Source organism: Melospiza melodia, chromosome 6 (assembly GCF_035770615.1).
Source record: "Melospiza melodia melodia isolate bMelMel2 chromosome 6, bMelMel2.pri, whole genome shotgun sequence".
Taxonomy (NCBI): Eukaryota; Metazoa; Chordata; class Aves; order Passeriformes; family Passerellidae; genus Melospiza; species Melospiza melodia.
In genome coordinates this window covers 15749254-15762977 of record NC_086199.1, presented here as the reverse complement: position 1 = coordinate 15762977, position 13724 = coordinate 15749254, and the positions used below count along the sequence as shown (strand labels likewise).

The following is a 13724-nucleotide window of genomic DNA, read 5'->3' as shown; positions in this document are numbered from 1 at the left end:
GCAAAGGGACAGACAAGATGGCACCAGTAAAGGGCTTTTCCTTTTTAGATTATCTAGGCACACTGCTTTGCAATTAGACACTGCACTAGGCAGTGGACAAATACTTAAGTGTTACAAAAAAGCATAGTCCCTGCCCTCAAAAACACAATCCAAATGTGCAAGGAGATGCCCAAGAACACAGGAATTAACTCTGCTTTACCAGTGGAGAGGTGGAACACAGTGGAGGTAAGGCAGCTGCGTGGTGTCCAGGGGAGCTGAGAGGAGCATTTCCACTTGGGCAATCCTTCCCATCTGATATCTGTGTAAAAAACTCATTCTGTATGGGAGCAATGAAGCTGTGAATGTTTTAACCTTTTGTAGAGACTGTTTTTTAGACCCACCAAATACGTTCTATTGGACTTGTATGTGGTATGTCAAGGCCACCAAGATCTGTGTGGTTGGAATCTTCCCAATGATCTGTGTCTCTAGCACACTGAGACTGCATCTGCCAACTGTGCATAAGGAGACTCCATATTTTGGGGAAAGCCAGAAAACTTAGTATCATTGTAAAATCTGCTCTTTCTTGACAGGCCCAAAGAGTTCATAGAATGTGTCTCACACATTCGTTTGCTGTCCTGGCTACTTCTGGGGTCTCTGACACACAATGTTGTCTGTCCAAATTCTCCATCATCTTGCATGCCTATTCCACTGGATGCAGGTTCACAAATTGCTGACCACCTTATTGTTATTCTGATTGGGTTTCCAGAGCAATCAAAGGTAAGGGATTATGTGTTTTAAGTAGAGATGTGTTTTGTATTGGCCTTTTTGCAAACATTTCTTTTTAGTAAGATAAAAGGAGGGGTAAAAGCTTAATAAAACCCAGGACCCAGGGAAAGAAATCTCTGTACAGTTTTTCTTACATGCCTAGAAGACTGATGAAATTAGTACACTTAAGTCTGAGGTTTGGCTATTTCAAAATGTCTGAACACAGGAGTGAGGAATGAAAAACTGAATTTCAAATTGAAGCTTTAGCAGTGACCATCTCTGTAGCAAATCTCTCAGATAGTTATTTATTCTTGTTGTATATTTGCATTGGATAGCATGTAATAATTTTATCATCAAAATAATTACAAGCAGTGATGATTCAAGCACAACTTTTTTCTTCAAGTTTTCAGGACAAGAAGAGTTATTACAGATTATAAGACATTTGTGACAGTAGTTAAACACAAATATAGCAGCAGTCTTTGACACCAACCAGGTTTTTATTAGTGACAGAAGCAGAATGATCACACATTTATCTTATACCTAAAATAATCCTTTCTTTCCCTCCACTCAGCCAAGACACTGGTGCTTCCCATCCATTTCCTTGGCCTTTTTTTTGCTCTTTCAAATACCTCTTTCCAGTTACCAAGCAACCATTGCAATGTTTGGTGCAGTCATACTGCCACAGAGCATGAATCCCTCTTGCTCTTGCAAACTGAGAAAACATCTCTGGCCAGAAGCATCTTTCTTGTAATGAAGTAGTTAATGTCCAGCAGTCCTGGAGGCTCAGACACTGTGATATATAACAAGGATTAGCAAGGAGCCATGCCTGAGTATGCAAAATGAATTCTCTTTCCTTGACTGTTTCCTTGTCACTATGAGCAGTCACAGCAAAGCAGAAATGGATGGGAGATTAACAGAAGAGATGTAAAATCATGTATTTTATATGATAACTGTCCTTTCAGGTTCTGAAGTGGAGTCATATGTGCCAGAGCCTTCAAGCCTTCCACAGATTGCAGTGGAGATTTCCATTAAGAAAGTTTCAGAAATAATCCTAAATATCTGTTTTGCAAAACTAACTTTCTTTTAAAGGGACTGACCTTCATGCCAGGCACTTAGATTGCATGGGAGCGTATTTGCAAATCCAGTTTTTATAAATATAAAAAAATAGAAAAAATATTTTATAAACCTGGAAAAGAAAAAGATGTTATCAAGTGTACTTGACTTACTAGTTCCTAATGGGAGGGAAACATGGGAAAGTGAGGGGCAAAACTGCACAGCGGGACACGTGACAGGGAGTGAAAGCCTCTGCACTGTCTCCCAGTTGAGTTATTTAAATAAACATTTTCTTCTATTTTCTGTTTTTACAGACATCTGTTCTGCACATGTGTTCCCTGTTCCATGCCTTTATATTTGCTCAGCTCTGGACAGTGTATTGTGAGCAAACAGCAGTAGCTCCGACAGTCCAGAATCAGAACGAATTTAGCTTTACAGCAATCCTCACAGCCCTGGAGTTCTGGAGCCGAGTGACACCCAGCATCCTGCAGCTAATGGCACATAACAAAGTGGTAAGTCAGGTGCTGCAGACAGATTTAGCACAGATTAAACTCAGAGGAGGCTTGGCTCTGTTTCAGTGGAATACAACAGGCTATGAATAGCATCATAAAGTGACTTTGATGCTTTTGAGAAATTAAAGGATAGCTAATTAGTTATGATTTAACCTCACAGTGGGCCTGAAACAGGATGTAGCCAGAATCTACCTGAAACAGCATCAGGAGCTTGAGCTGCTGCTTGTTGGATTATAAGCTCCTTGCATCACATCTCATTTTGTAAATATTCCTGCTCTTAAATGTGGTCTGTTGTTTTATCTGACTCTGCCTTATAGCACAAATGAACTGTTCTAGGATAATTCTGTGAATATCCATTTGGTTATTTTTTACCATGTGATGGTGAAAAAACACTCAACTGCTGACAACTGGCCACCCATAATTCATGGGTTATTCATCAAAAATAAGCTACATAAATATCTCTTGAAACATTTTTGAGTAATGAATGAGTGGAAGGAGGCATCTCTAGAGATAAGATTTAAAAGGGAAATGTTCACTGTGTCCAGAAATCATCCATATAATTTTCTTGGAAATAACCTTTAAATGTTTGTTTATCCCAAATACTCTCTTCTGTTGGAGCAACTTTGTACAATAAGAACCCAGAGGGCTTCCAGCAGCCCTCTCATAGCTGCTCCTTTGCTTACCCCTGACTAATGATTCTGTGTGTCTGCAGGCTTAGGGTTAAGAGCTTGTTTCTGTTGTGTTTCCTGACAGTCCAGGCATCTCAGACAGTCATGACAGATCAAAACTTTTTAACTGAGATGTTCACTAGTAGTTCTGGCTCTGGAGAGCTTGAGGTTAGCTTTGGGAAACATTTCTATACATGGCCCGTTCCTCTTAAGGTTTAGGTTTTTAAGGTTTGCTGCTACTAAGGTTTTCATTCCTGGTTTGTTTGGGTTTTCTTTTTATTTTTAAATGTAGATCTGCTATGTGTATAGGAATTGCTTTATATAATTTCCCTTTCCCCATGTGAAACATCTTCCATCCCAGGCAGGTATGGACCTTGCCCTTGTAATTGTAATTGCATGGGCTGCAATTGAAATTCTTAGCCAGCTGCTATTTCCTGTGTCTTGTCCATGTCAGGCAAGAACCACCTAAAGCTGTCCCTAGATGATATTTTAGCCTCTGACATGGTGGGTGTCTGTGGATCACAAGCCATTGCTGGGAACAGCAGTTGAGGAAGCTCCATTTGAAGGAACAGGAAGTGTGCATTGTGTTTCCAGCCAGCCAGTTGTTTAGTCAGACACAAAAGCCTCTTGTCAAGCCCTAGGATGAGAATATGACTGGGAAGTCCCAAGTTCCAATCCTTTCTCTGAAAGTATATCATTATGTAGCTTTAGAGCCACAGTTATTAAGCTCTCTGCCTCAGCTCTTGCTCTGTGAAATGTAGATAGTAATACTTGCCTGTCTCACTGGGGTGTTGTAAGGTTAGTTAGTTAGTGTTTGTGAAGCACTTTGAAGATGAAAAGCACAACATAAAAGCTGAGTTTATTATTATCAAGGGGAATTTACATGTAGTTTAGACAGGCACTGTAAATAGTCATTGCTGGCTCAGGATGTTTGTCTTGTACCTGTGACTTTACACAATATAAAACATAAAAAGCTGTCTGCTACCAAATAACTGATATTTGCATCTGTCATACATTATGATACAAAACGGAAGAATTATGGACTAGCTGTCAGTTCAAAACAATAAATTGTCTTTTGATGGGGGATAAAAAGATGGGTGTTGTGAGAACGTTAATTTTCAAAGATTAAATAAATAAAAATAACAATTTCTGACACATAGATTGATGAGAATTGCATAGTGAAGACATAAAAACCAGTTTGTGATGTCTGAAAAGAGCAAAGCCAAAGACAGCTTGTTTTGATGTGTGGTAAGAATTAAAATACATCAAAGGTTGAAATACTTAACACATAGCTGTTACCACATTGGGGTAAAACTAAACAAAGAAAAACATCCCATATGTGCTCATGTAATATTTCATCTTGTGTGTCAGTGGTTAATAAACTGCCTAGCAAATACAGGAAGATTCTTCTTAGAGGCTGTTGGCTTATCTTACTACATTGTTATGCTGGATATTTATTTGGTTTTACGCTTGATTTTTCTTTTCCAAGATGGTGGAAATGGTGTGCCTGCATGTGATCAGTTTAATGGAGGCTTTACAAGAATGCAACTCTACTATCTTTGTAAAGGTAGGCATACCCTATCCTGAATATGTACTAAATTATATTGCCTGATTATTCTGATTTCTAAATGTATTGTCCTGTGCTTTCTCTCCCACTCAAAAAAAGAGAGAGTGGAAGAGACTGAGGTTGAATGTTAATGCCACAATATACCCTAGCAGAGCATACTGAAAAATAAAATCTGTGCTAAGACCAGACCACAATCTCAAATTCAAGTTCTCCTGATTTTTTTTTAAATGAACATCTAATCTGCTTCCTATTTCCATTGCCACTAATGTCAGTAATGATCTTATTCCTCTAATAGACACAACTAATGTCACTGACTTTGAGAACCTCTAGCTACAGCCTGAATTTTCAGCCATTCTGCGTCTTTTACTCAGCAAAGGTCCTTTGCTGATCTCTTCTGTGTTCTGAGCCTCACATTCTTTTAGGTGGATAACAAAAACTTTTTGCCACATTGATTTTCCTGTTATATGAGTTGTTTCTTTGGAAATACATAGTCAGTCTTCACACTGTTTGCAGAAGGGTTGAGGTAGTCTCACAAGCATAAATCAATTTTACTATCCTTTTTTATGTTTTCCCAGTGCAAGAGAGTTTCCACATAAGTAGTTAAGGTTAATATAGTTTTTCTGTTGCCATAAAGGAAATTTCTGACTATTGCTTTACTCCAGTCTTTTATGATCAAGCAAGAATTGAAAATAAAGTAGCTAAAATTGAAGGTCTTTATGTCAACATGAAAGTATTCACACTCATTGTGAAAATACAGATTTGTAATGGCTTGATTCACTACAGAAATTCTGTCACTAAGGGCTGTTAAAGTGATTATGGCTGTGTCTGAAAGACATATGGGCTTCTCTTTTAGCCAGTCCAGGATGTTCAGAATTTGACAAAGATGAAGAGTGGCTTTAAAGCTGTGAAAAGAGAGGCCTTTAGGGCCAAATCCCTGTCACAAATCAAATGAATGCTTTCAGGGGGTTATGTTTGAGAGCATATATCAATATAATGCTAAGTCAGGTTAAAAGGACATTGTTGTTACTATAAAATCAAGCTCATAAAACTGTGGAACTCTGAGTTAAGGTGCTAAGCTTTCATGTTGAGTGGGTGGGAGATGGAAGAGAAAATTTGGGTGACCAAATCCCCTTTACCTAGTGAAATCCTGCATGAACAGTATACATGCATAACATTACTGTAGGATTCATAGTTCCAGATCACTATTTTTTCTGAACTGATTGTAAAAGTATTTATTGTAGATGTGAAAAATAAGTGCCATGATTTAGGGATTTACTGTATGTTTGAAGTCCTTCAGAGACACAGTGATGCAAAGCTTATTCACACAGGAACCAGTAAGTGGCTTCTCTAATTAAAAAAAATCAGATTTGAGAGAGTCTCTTCTTCAGTGACTGTGAAATGAAAGTGTTGAACTTTTCTGCTGCTTTTTTATGTCAGAGGAACTGGGAAAGTGGCCATAGCAGGTTAGGCATTGGTGTTGGAGACCAGTGCCTTGCTGGTCCCATCTTTGACCATCAAATGCATCTCTGAGGAACTTGGGAGCCTACAGTGAAGACAAGAACAGCTTAAGGCCTTTTGCAGAGACCCAAGGTTTTTAGGCAGCCCCAGCAGCTGCTGTGTAGCTTTTAGGGAGCTGGACAGGGAGATGATTTGGAGAGCCAGAACAGCACCGTGACCAGCTTGTTGTACAGCCTGGTTTCCCTTTAAAATTTAAACTGGAATCAATATAGTTCTGTTGAAAATATAAACTCAAAATTTTGATAGTGTCTGACAGCACTCTGTTCTTCCAGCTGTTTTTTCTGACTAGTGTTTTGTATTCTTCCTTTGTGAAGAAAATCTGGCTTAGGATTAGTTAACAAAACTCAAGTGCTTCCATAAAAATGTCTTCTTGTGTGACTTATCTATCTGGCAGCTGTAGCACTAGAGGGTTTGCTTGCTTGTGCATGCAGCAGAATGTTCATTTCCTTAAATATGTCCAGACCCTGCAAGACAGAACTGGTGCTGGAGGACAAAGATCTGTATCTGACCTTAGACTTGTCCAGAAGAGATATTGATAAAAGCTAGTTTCCATGAATGCCCTTTGCAGTCAGTATTTTTGGACATGATTCATCTTGATCTATTTTAGATACTTGCTTTGGGACAAGATGAACTGAATGTGAAGTGCTTGATTCTCTCAGCTGACTGTAAAAGTTGTCCAGGGAATTGGTTCAGATGCAGAGGGTACCCTAAGTTTTCTACCTGGCTTCCCTTCTTGCTTGATGTACTTCTGACACCAGTCCTGCTTCCTCTGGCTAACTCCACAGGAGCTCCGTCAGTGCCAGACTCAATTGTCAGGGATGTTTTGTTGATGGCAGTGGGGTGTGGAGCATGGCTTCCAGACCTGTTCCCTCCTCACCAAAACCACACCTTGGGATTGTGGTCACTGCGTCTTATTGAGCACTTCATTAGTGTGAGAGCCCATGGCAGGGTGTGCAGAGCTCACACATCTGCTGCATCTGGCTGCATTCCAGCTCTTTTGGCATTCATCTGTCTGTAAATGCTGTTTGACTATGGTTCTTCATGTGGTAGACTAAGTAATGAGTCCTGACAGAGTTGGATGATTCTCCAGCAAGAGAGCACTGAAATTGAAATTATTATCGTTCCTTGCACAAGGGAAACAGCACTTTATCTAATGTTGTCAATAGTGATTAGGTTTAACTTGCAGCTCCAGAACCATAATTGGTAAATTGCAAATTTTAATGCCATTTGGAGGAACATTTTAGAACAGTAACCTCAGTCATTAAATTAATATTGAAAACCATGAATACTTTTGCTAGAAATGCCTCTCTGGCTTTCATAGGGCTGTCATGTTCCACTTCCTCAGAAGAAGAAGCTCTGTGAAGAGCAGGAATCTGAAATATGTGTAACTCCAGTCCAGTCAGAGCTGACAAATTTTCAGACCTCCTCACCTTGTCATTCTGGATGGATTTTACATGGTGCTTCCCAGCCTACAGAATATCTCACATTCTGCAGTGAAGCACTGATGTGACTAGTGGCTTAAAAAATGTTGGTTACCCTTTAAATATATGACCTGTTATTAAGAACCACCACATTTTTTTCCCATTTCTTGATGTATACATCACCATGCAAAATGTTTAGTCTCTTTACTCCAATATTGCTCACCTGTACATACAGAAACACCCTTACAAGTAAAGTAATAACTGACTTCCTGTAACAAGTTTAATTCTGTGTTTTCATCATTACCTCAAACAGGATATCAATAATTGCTACAGGTGATTCATCAAGCTACAAACAAGGGAAAATGGCTTCTTTACAGCTGAGATTTATCTTCTCCAAGTACTTAAAATAACCCCATTTTCAAATTTGTGGTTCAGACCGTGCCAATTCAAATGGCTAAATGCATTAGATGTATCCTTCTCTGTCTCACAGTAACTGTAGCATGTTTACAGTCACTTGTACAATAACAAAATGCACTTCTTCTTGCAGCTCATACCAATGTGGTTGCCAATGATACAGTCAAACCTAAAGGTAAGTTGTTTCTAGTGCCTTGCCCTTTTATAGTATACATTTCTGTAAATTTTAAAATAATTTACATTTCTGTAAATTCTGGAAATAAGATGTGTGAAGACAGATAATTGTAGCGTATGCAGTTGAGATGAAGCTCTGAAGTATGAGCATTTGCTGAGACACTTGCCCTCTAGTCAGTACTGCTCTATCCATTTCCCTTCTGGAGCATTTTCCTCTCCCCAGGTTCTGCACTGGGGCCTTTCCTTGCTATTTACTGAGGTTGGTTGTTCCCTGAGCTGTGGTTTTTCTTAATGCCTTAGGCTTGAGAGTTCCCTGACAAATCAGGGTTGGGACTCTTGACTCAGGAGATAGTTGTGGGTTCTAGAGAAGATACTGTGGGCCTGTTTTCTTGGGTAAAACTACCATCTGGCCCTCTTTGTAAGGGAGAGGAAGGTGGTGCGCTGTGGTTTGTGAGTCAAGAGATTTTTGGTGAAGAGAAGAAAAATTTTGGAGTTGGTCTCAGTATGGAGTTGTGTCTGTAAACACATTTGCCTTCCATGGCAACACCACAGGGCAGGATGTGGAAGCAAGAAATTTGACATGGGGAAGTGTAAGAAACTCCCTGGCCAACAAACCAATACCCTTCACATTGCTATATTAATGTACATGTTAAAGGTAAGAAACTAAATGCTTTGCATCATTTCAACAGCATTTATCTGCTGGACTTCAGCTCCGCCTCCAAGCCATCCAGAGCAATGTCAACCATCACAGCCTGAGGATGTTACAGGGGTCAGGACAGATGAACAATAGCTCGTCTGTGCTCCGCAAGTGGCTGCAGTGCACCCAGTTTAAAATGGCTCAAGTAGAAATTCAGTCATCAGAAGCTGCATCTCAGTTTTACCCTTTATGATGCATGTAACTTGTTCCAAAATAGTCCCTTTTTAGCCTAGCAATAACAGGGTTAGAGCTGTAAAAGACCTTTTGTATAAATCCGTATACAGAGTATATACTGTATCTACACTTTTTAGCCTAGGACAGATTGTGAAAAAGCTTATAATGGGTGAAGCTAAGAGCCTGCTCCTGCCAGTTTATAATTACAGTTACTCAGGATCAACAGGTTCTAAGTCTGCTTTCATGAACATGGATTGGACTCAAATCTACCATATTGTACATATGTCTCTGATCATTGAAATGTTCTTAAATGTTCCTTTACATTATTTTTGAAGCTAAACAAAAATCACTTTTCTTTGACTTCTATTTTTTTTAAAAATAGAATTGTGGGTATTCACAAACATGGAAGTGCTATGTTGCTATTTTTTGACAATTACAAAAGAAAATAGGGTTTTTAGGAACCTTTATATAAGTTTTTAGGGGGGAGGTGGTTTTTTTTTTTTTTTAGATTCACAGCTGGCAATGCAATAAAATCTGTCACTATAAAACAGTGATGTTCTAATGAGGCTTTTTGTCATCATCTTCTGGGAAAACAGCAGCTTGTAAGGAGAGTTGTTATGAAGTGCACTTAGAAATTAGGTTGTTAAACTGTGCCAATTAATTTGTGGGTTTTTTTCAGTACATTTTCCAAAACTGCCAGGTCTGATTTATTATTTTTTGAAATACTGCTTTTACTTCATTGATTCTATGCTGCTCTACTTGGTAGGTTTCATAGAAGCCTCTTAATTTTGTGACTACTCTATTGTATTCTTCTGTCGATACTTGTATACAGTGCAATTAAAAAGATATCCCAAATCTATTCTTATTGATGTCTACAGAATTTTTGTTGCAAACTTCAAGAGGAGCATGATTGGACTTGAACTTTTGCATAATGATATTTACAAATCCCAGCATTTGCATACATGATGTTTAATAACAGATGGATTTTAATATCATTAGGAAACTCAAACAAAGCCCATTGGAATCTAAGGAGAATCAATTAACTCAGTGGATTTTACATAAAATCTTGAAAGCATAATGATTTGCCGCCTCTTGTAATAAATACTTAAATCTGTGCAATCCCAGTCGTATTTTCTGTATTTATTCTGTAATGCACTGGTTAGAAAAATAACAAACATTAAGTTGTATATTGGGATGGTATTAAATTCATAGTCTTTATTACCACTCTCACAATCTGCCTGAGTACGTTTCAGGTTTTGTGAAGGGTCAGTATTCCCTCAACACATTTGCTGAAATAAAAGTGGAAATGTTTGCAGATATGCCATTAAAGTAACGTTATGCTTTACAAAAACAACAAAAATAAAACCAACCAATGAAACAAAGGAAAATCAGGCATGTGTTAGCTTGCTTAAAATATACCCCTCTGTGTGCTGTCAGTGGAAAGAAATTGATTTGGCTAATCTAAAACTGAAAGCAACCTAAAATTAACTACATGGAGGCTAGGGATGAAAAAAAAGTAGGGATAAAAGGAATGAGACATCCTCCCACTGAGTCAAGGTTCAGAGTGGACCCCCTTACCAATGTGAGCCCCAGACGTGACCAACAGTTTTTAGCCTAAAGGTTTAACAGCACTTAATTGACAGCCTAATTTAAACAATTTAACAAAGTATTGTATAATCACACCAACTCCCTTAGAAGCCTATCTTACTACACCTAACAAACACAAGAATCCAAGAGAGAGCATTCACAGTACCCTTACTGCAGCACATTCCCATCCCCTGCTCACCAATGTACTACTCACCATGAACATACTGAGGAGTTTGTACAAGGTCCCTGTGAAAAATCCCCCTGGAGTTCAGTGAAGTCTTTGGGTGCCTCTGCATCTTCCCAGCAGGTGGTGGGGAAAGTGAGCTCCAAGGAGTGGGGTGGCAGCCCAGGCTCCATCAGCAGCACCTGCTCCGAGGGGGTGGCCTGAGGAGCTTTTCTGAGATCATAGTGTGGCCTGAGGAGGGGCAGGGAGGGGGATGCACCAGCACTGCATGCTCTTGAGCTTCAACTAAGTTTTTTCTCAAATATTAACTCTCTTTCTTGTGTCCTTCTTTCATGCAGCATCTTACCTCTTGGGACTCTTAGCTCTCCTGTCTTATGTTTATTCCCCATATTGTGTTCATTAATATCCAGGTACTTCAGAGGGGTGCCCAGCATGATTTTCTGAAGGGTTTGGGGATTTTCTCCACAGTGATTCCCTCTAGGCCCTTCCTTTCTCATCTGCAGAATGCTAGTGGTTGAGCCATGTTTTGTTGATTGTGGGATCCCTTCCTTTCATCCCAAGGTCTGTCACTCACTCATGGGGGTGCAGTACCGTACTGAGTGGTAGGCAGCTGGAACTTTGGGCAAAAAGGAGCTGTGGTCTGTGTTTTCAGTGGGACTCACTCCTTCCACCCCTCAACTCTGCTTCAATTTTGTACCTGCCACACAGGTGATACCTTTGCTAGGTAACCACATTGATAGGGGGCCCAGGTGTAGGGGTGGGGTCACCCTAGTGAAATGGAAGTGCCGTTGGGCCCCTGAAAGTGGGATGTGTGGGAGAGAGATTTTTGTATTTTGATATGCTGTGATGTGGTGAGTCTGAAAGAAAACTGAAAGACAAGTAGAGGGAGGGAAGTTGAGGCCCTCAGATGTGAGGTGGGTGAGTTCAGATGGGTGCAATGGGAATTGTGGAAGCCTAAAGGATGAAGAGATGATTTGCAGGAGAAGAGCAGAGCCTGAGAAAACTTGTTGTTAAAACTCACTGCTGGAAAGGAGAATCTATGATCAGGCGTCTCAGTGGATAATGCATGGAAGCAACATGGTGAAAGCTTTTTCCCTGCCTAGCAAAATCTGCTTCAAAGCATCTATGTTCAGACTGGCAAAATTCAAAAAGAATGCAAATACAGTGGTGGGGAGTTTTAAAAATTAAATACAAGCCAAAGACAGACCTGCTGAATCCAGGTCTTTAAACAGTTTAACACTGTGGGAATTGAGATTTGGTTTCAGCTCTGGGTTTAGAGATAAGAGTTGGTCACAGAAACTACTCCCATGTTTCAACATAGGATTTAGTATGTATCTGTCACTGATTATAATTAATATGGTTCTTATGGAGCTGTTATGCCTAGGCAAATTGGGACTGCAAGTTATTAAGAAGCTGCTTTAGTGTAGGGGATATAGCCTGGAAGATGATAGGACCAATGATTAGGGGTATTTGACTAATAACAACAAATAACATGGGGCTTGACCAGATATGTGTGGTTTAAGACTTCAGGAAAATCTTTGAAGTGCACTCTAGGGATGTTCAGAAGTACAGAAATCTGCATTAGTAGTTTTTTAAAGCACTGTGAAATGTATCTTTACAGTGCCTGAGGTCAATATACAACTCAAATGAGTCACTCACATTATCTCTCTGAAATAGCCCAGAGCAGCAATTCTTTATATTCTGTAGGAAGATTAGGAAGTAAATAACATTTGGTGTTCCCTGAAAATGCTGCCGAGCAGCAGCAGCAAATCTCTGCCCTGCCAGGCTCCCAGCAGGGCTGTGTCTCGGGGTGTGTGGCAGCAGGAGCAGAATCCATCCTCTGCAGGATCACAGGGAGCTGCCATTTAGCAACAGTGTTCAGTCTTCTGTCGCAATAAGCTGCTTAAATCAATGCTTGTTACTAAGCCTGACCTAGTAAAAGCATTAATTTAGTGTGTGCTGAACTGTGAAATTCCCAACAAGAAGGGGCACTTTGGATGAAGCAATGGTTAAAGCCCACTGCTGCTGGGTTACATAACCCGTGTCCTGAGCGCGAGGTTAATGTCTGCGTGGGCATCTCCAGGGGCTTTCCTGTGCCTCTGGAGAGAGCCAGGGCCTGAGCTACACCCAGGGTCACACAAACAAAGGCTTTTACAGCACATCACTTGCTACCTACATACATGCCTTATCAGGACATGTCTCTGCACCATGTCCTTAGAACCGTGGCAGTTCAAAGGCCCTAAAAGCACAATTGGTTCTCTGGCTTTGTTTTCCATGCTGTGACAGCAGTCGATGTGCTCTAGGACTGATGAGCGTTCTGAGACAGAAGATGTCTCTGAACTCTGGCCTGCAAAGCCTCCTTTCAAGCTGGATGAAGATTACCAGAGCCCAGGGCCGTTTGTCTTTGCTAGCATGTCCTGGAAAAGCGTTCTGCAGCCAAGAATCCTGTGCTATTCCCCCAGCTGCATGCAGCTCTGGGAGAGTCCTATCCACAGTTTTTCTTGTTGCCTCTTAATGTGACTCTTGGACAAAGCTGAAGTCTATTTTATTTCAACAGGATCTGAATCTTGATTACACAAGAGCTGCTTAGTCAATGATGTGGGTCTTCAGATGAGCAGTCTGCCTGAAGTCAGGCAGAGGCAGCAGCAGTACAGTTTGCTGTTGTCACTTGCATTTGTCACTTGGCTTCTAACTGAATTATTCTGTCCACTTCTGCCTCTCCCTGCCAAGCACAATTTCAGCTGGAGTCTGAGCATCAAGGGACAGCAGTGAGAATAACCATTGAAGGAGAAGGTGTCCTGATGCTCCCCAGCTGCAAAGTGATCAGGAAAAGAACCTGGATCCACCCTTGGCACTGGCCTTCCCAGGGTTTGCTGATGGGGAGTCAGTGGCCACCACTGGAAATGCCTCAGGCCAAAGAACAGAAGGCTGCATGACAAAGAGTCCTGGCCTGCCTGGTGCCCCTTGTGCCTTAGTCCTGCAGCTGTGGGCTGGGGGTTCCAGCTATCACT

The 13724-nt window shown here is 40.5% G+C and overlaps 1 protein-coding gene across 9 annotated transcripts in view; it reads left to right on the top strand.

Annotated features, from left to right (window-relative positions):
- Positions 1 to 9801, top strand: part of UNC79 (unc-79 homolog, NALCN channel complex subunit) — a 108454-nt gene extending 98653 nt beyond the window's left edge. For 8 of the 9 annotated variants that reach the window (XM_063160067.1, XM_063160071.1, XM_063160066.1 and 5 more), the window contains 5 exons: positions 570 to 756; positions 2112 to 2309; positions 4467 to 4544; positions 8031 to 8072; positions 8761 to 9801. In XM_063160067.1, coding sequence (XP_063016137.1) covers positions 570 to 756; positions 2112 to 2309; positions 4467 to 4544; positions 8031 to 8072; positions 8761 to 8961 — 706 coding nt within the window. In that variant the 3' untranslated portion in view covers positions 8962 to 9801. Of the gene's footprint in view, positions 1 to 569; positions 757 to 2111; positions 2310 to 4466; positions 4545 to 8030; positions 8073 to 8760 lie in introns of those variants that run through there. The other variant, XR_010028278.1, reaches the window with a different exon arrangement.
- The last annotated feature ends 3923 nt before the right edge of the window (positions 9802 to 13724 follow it).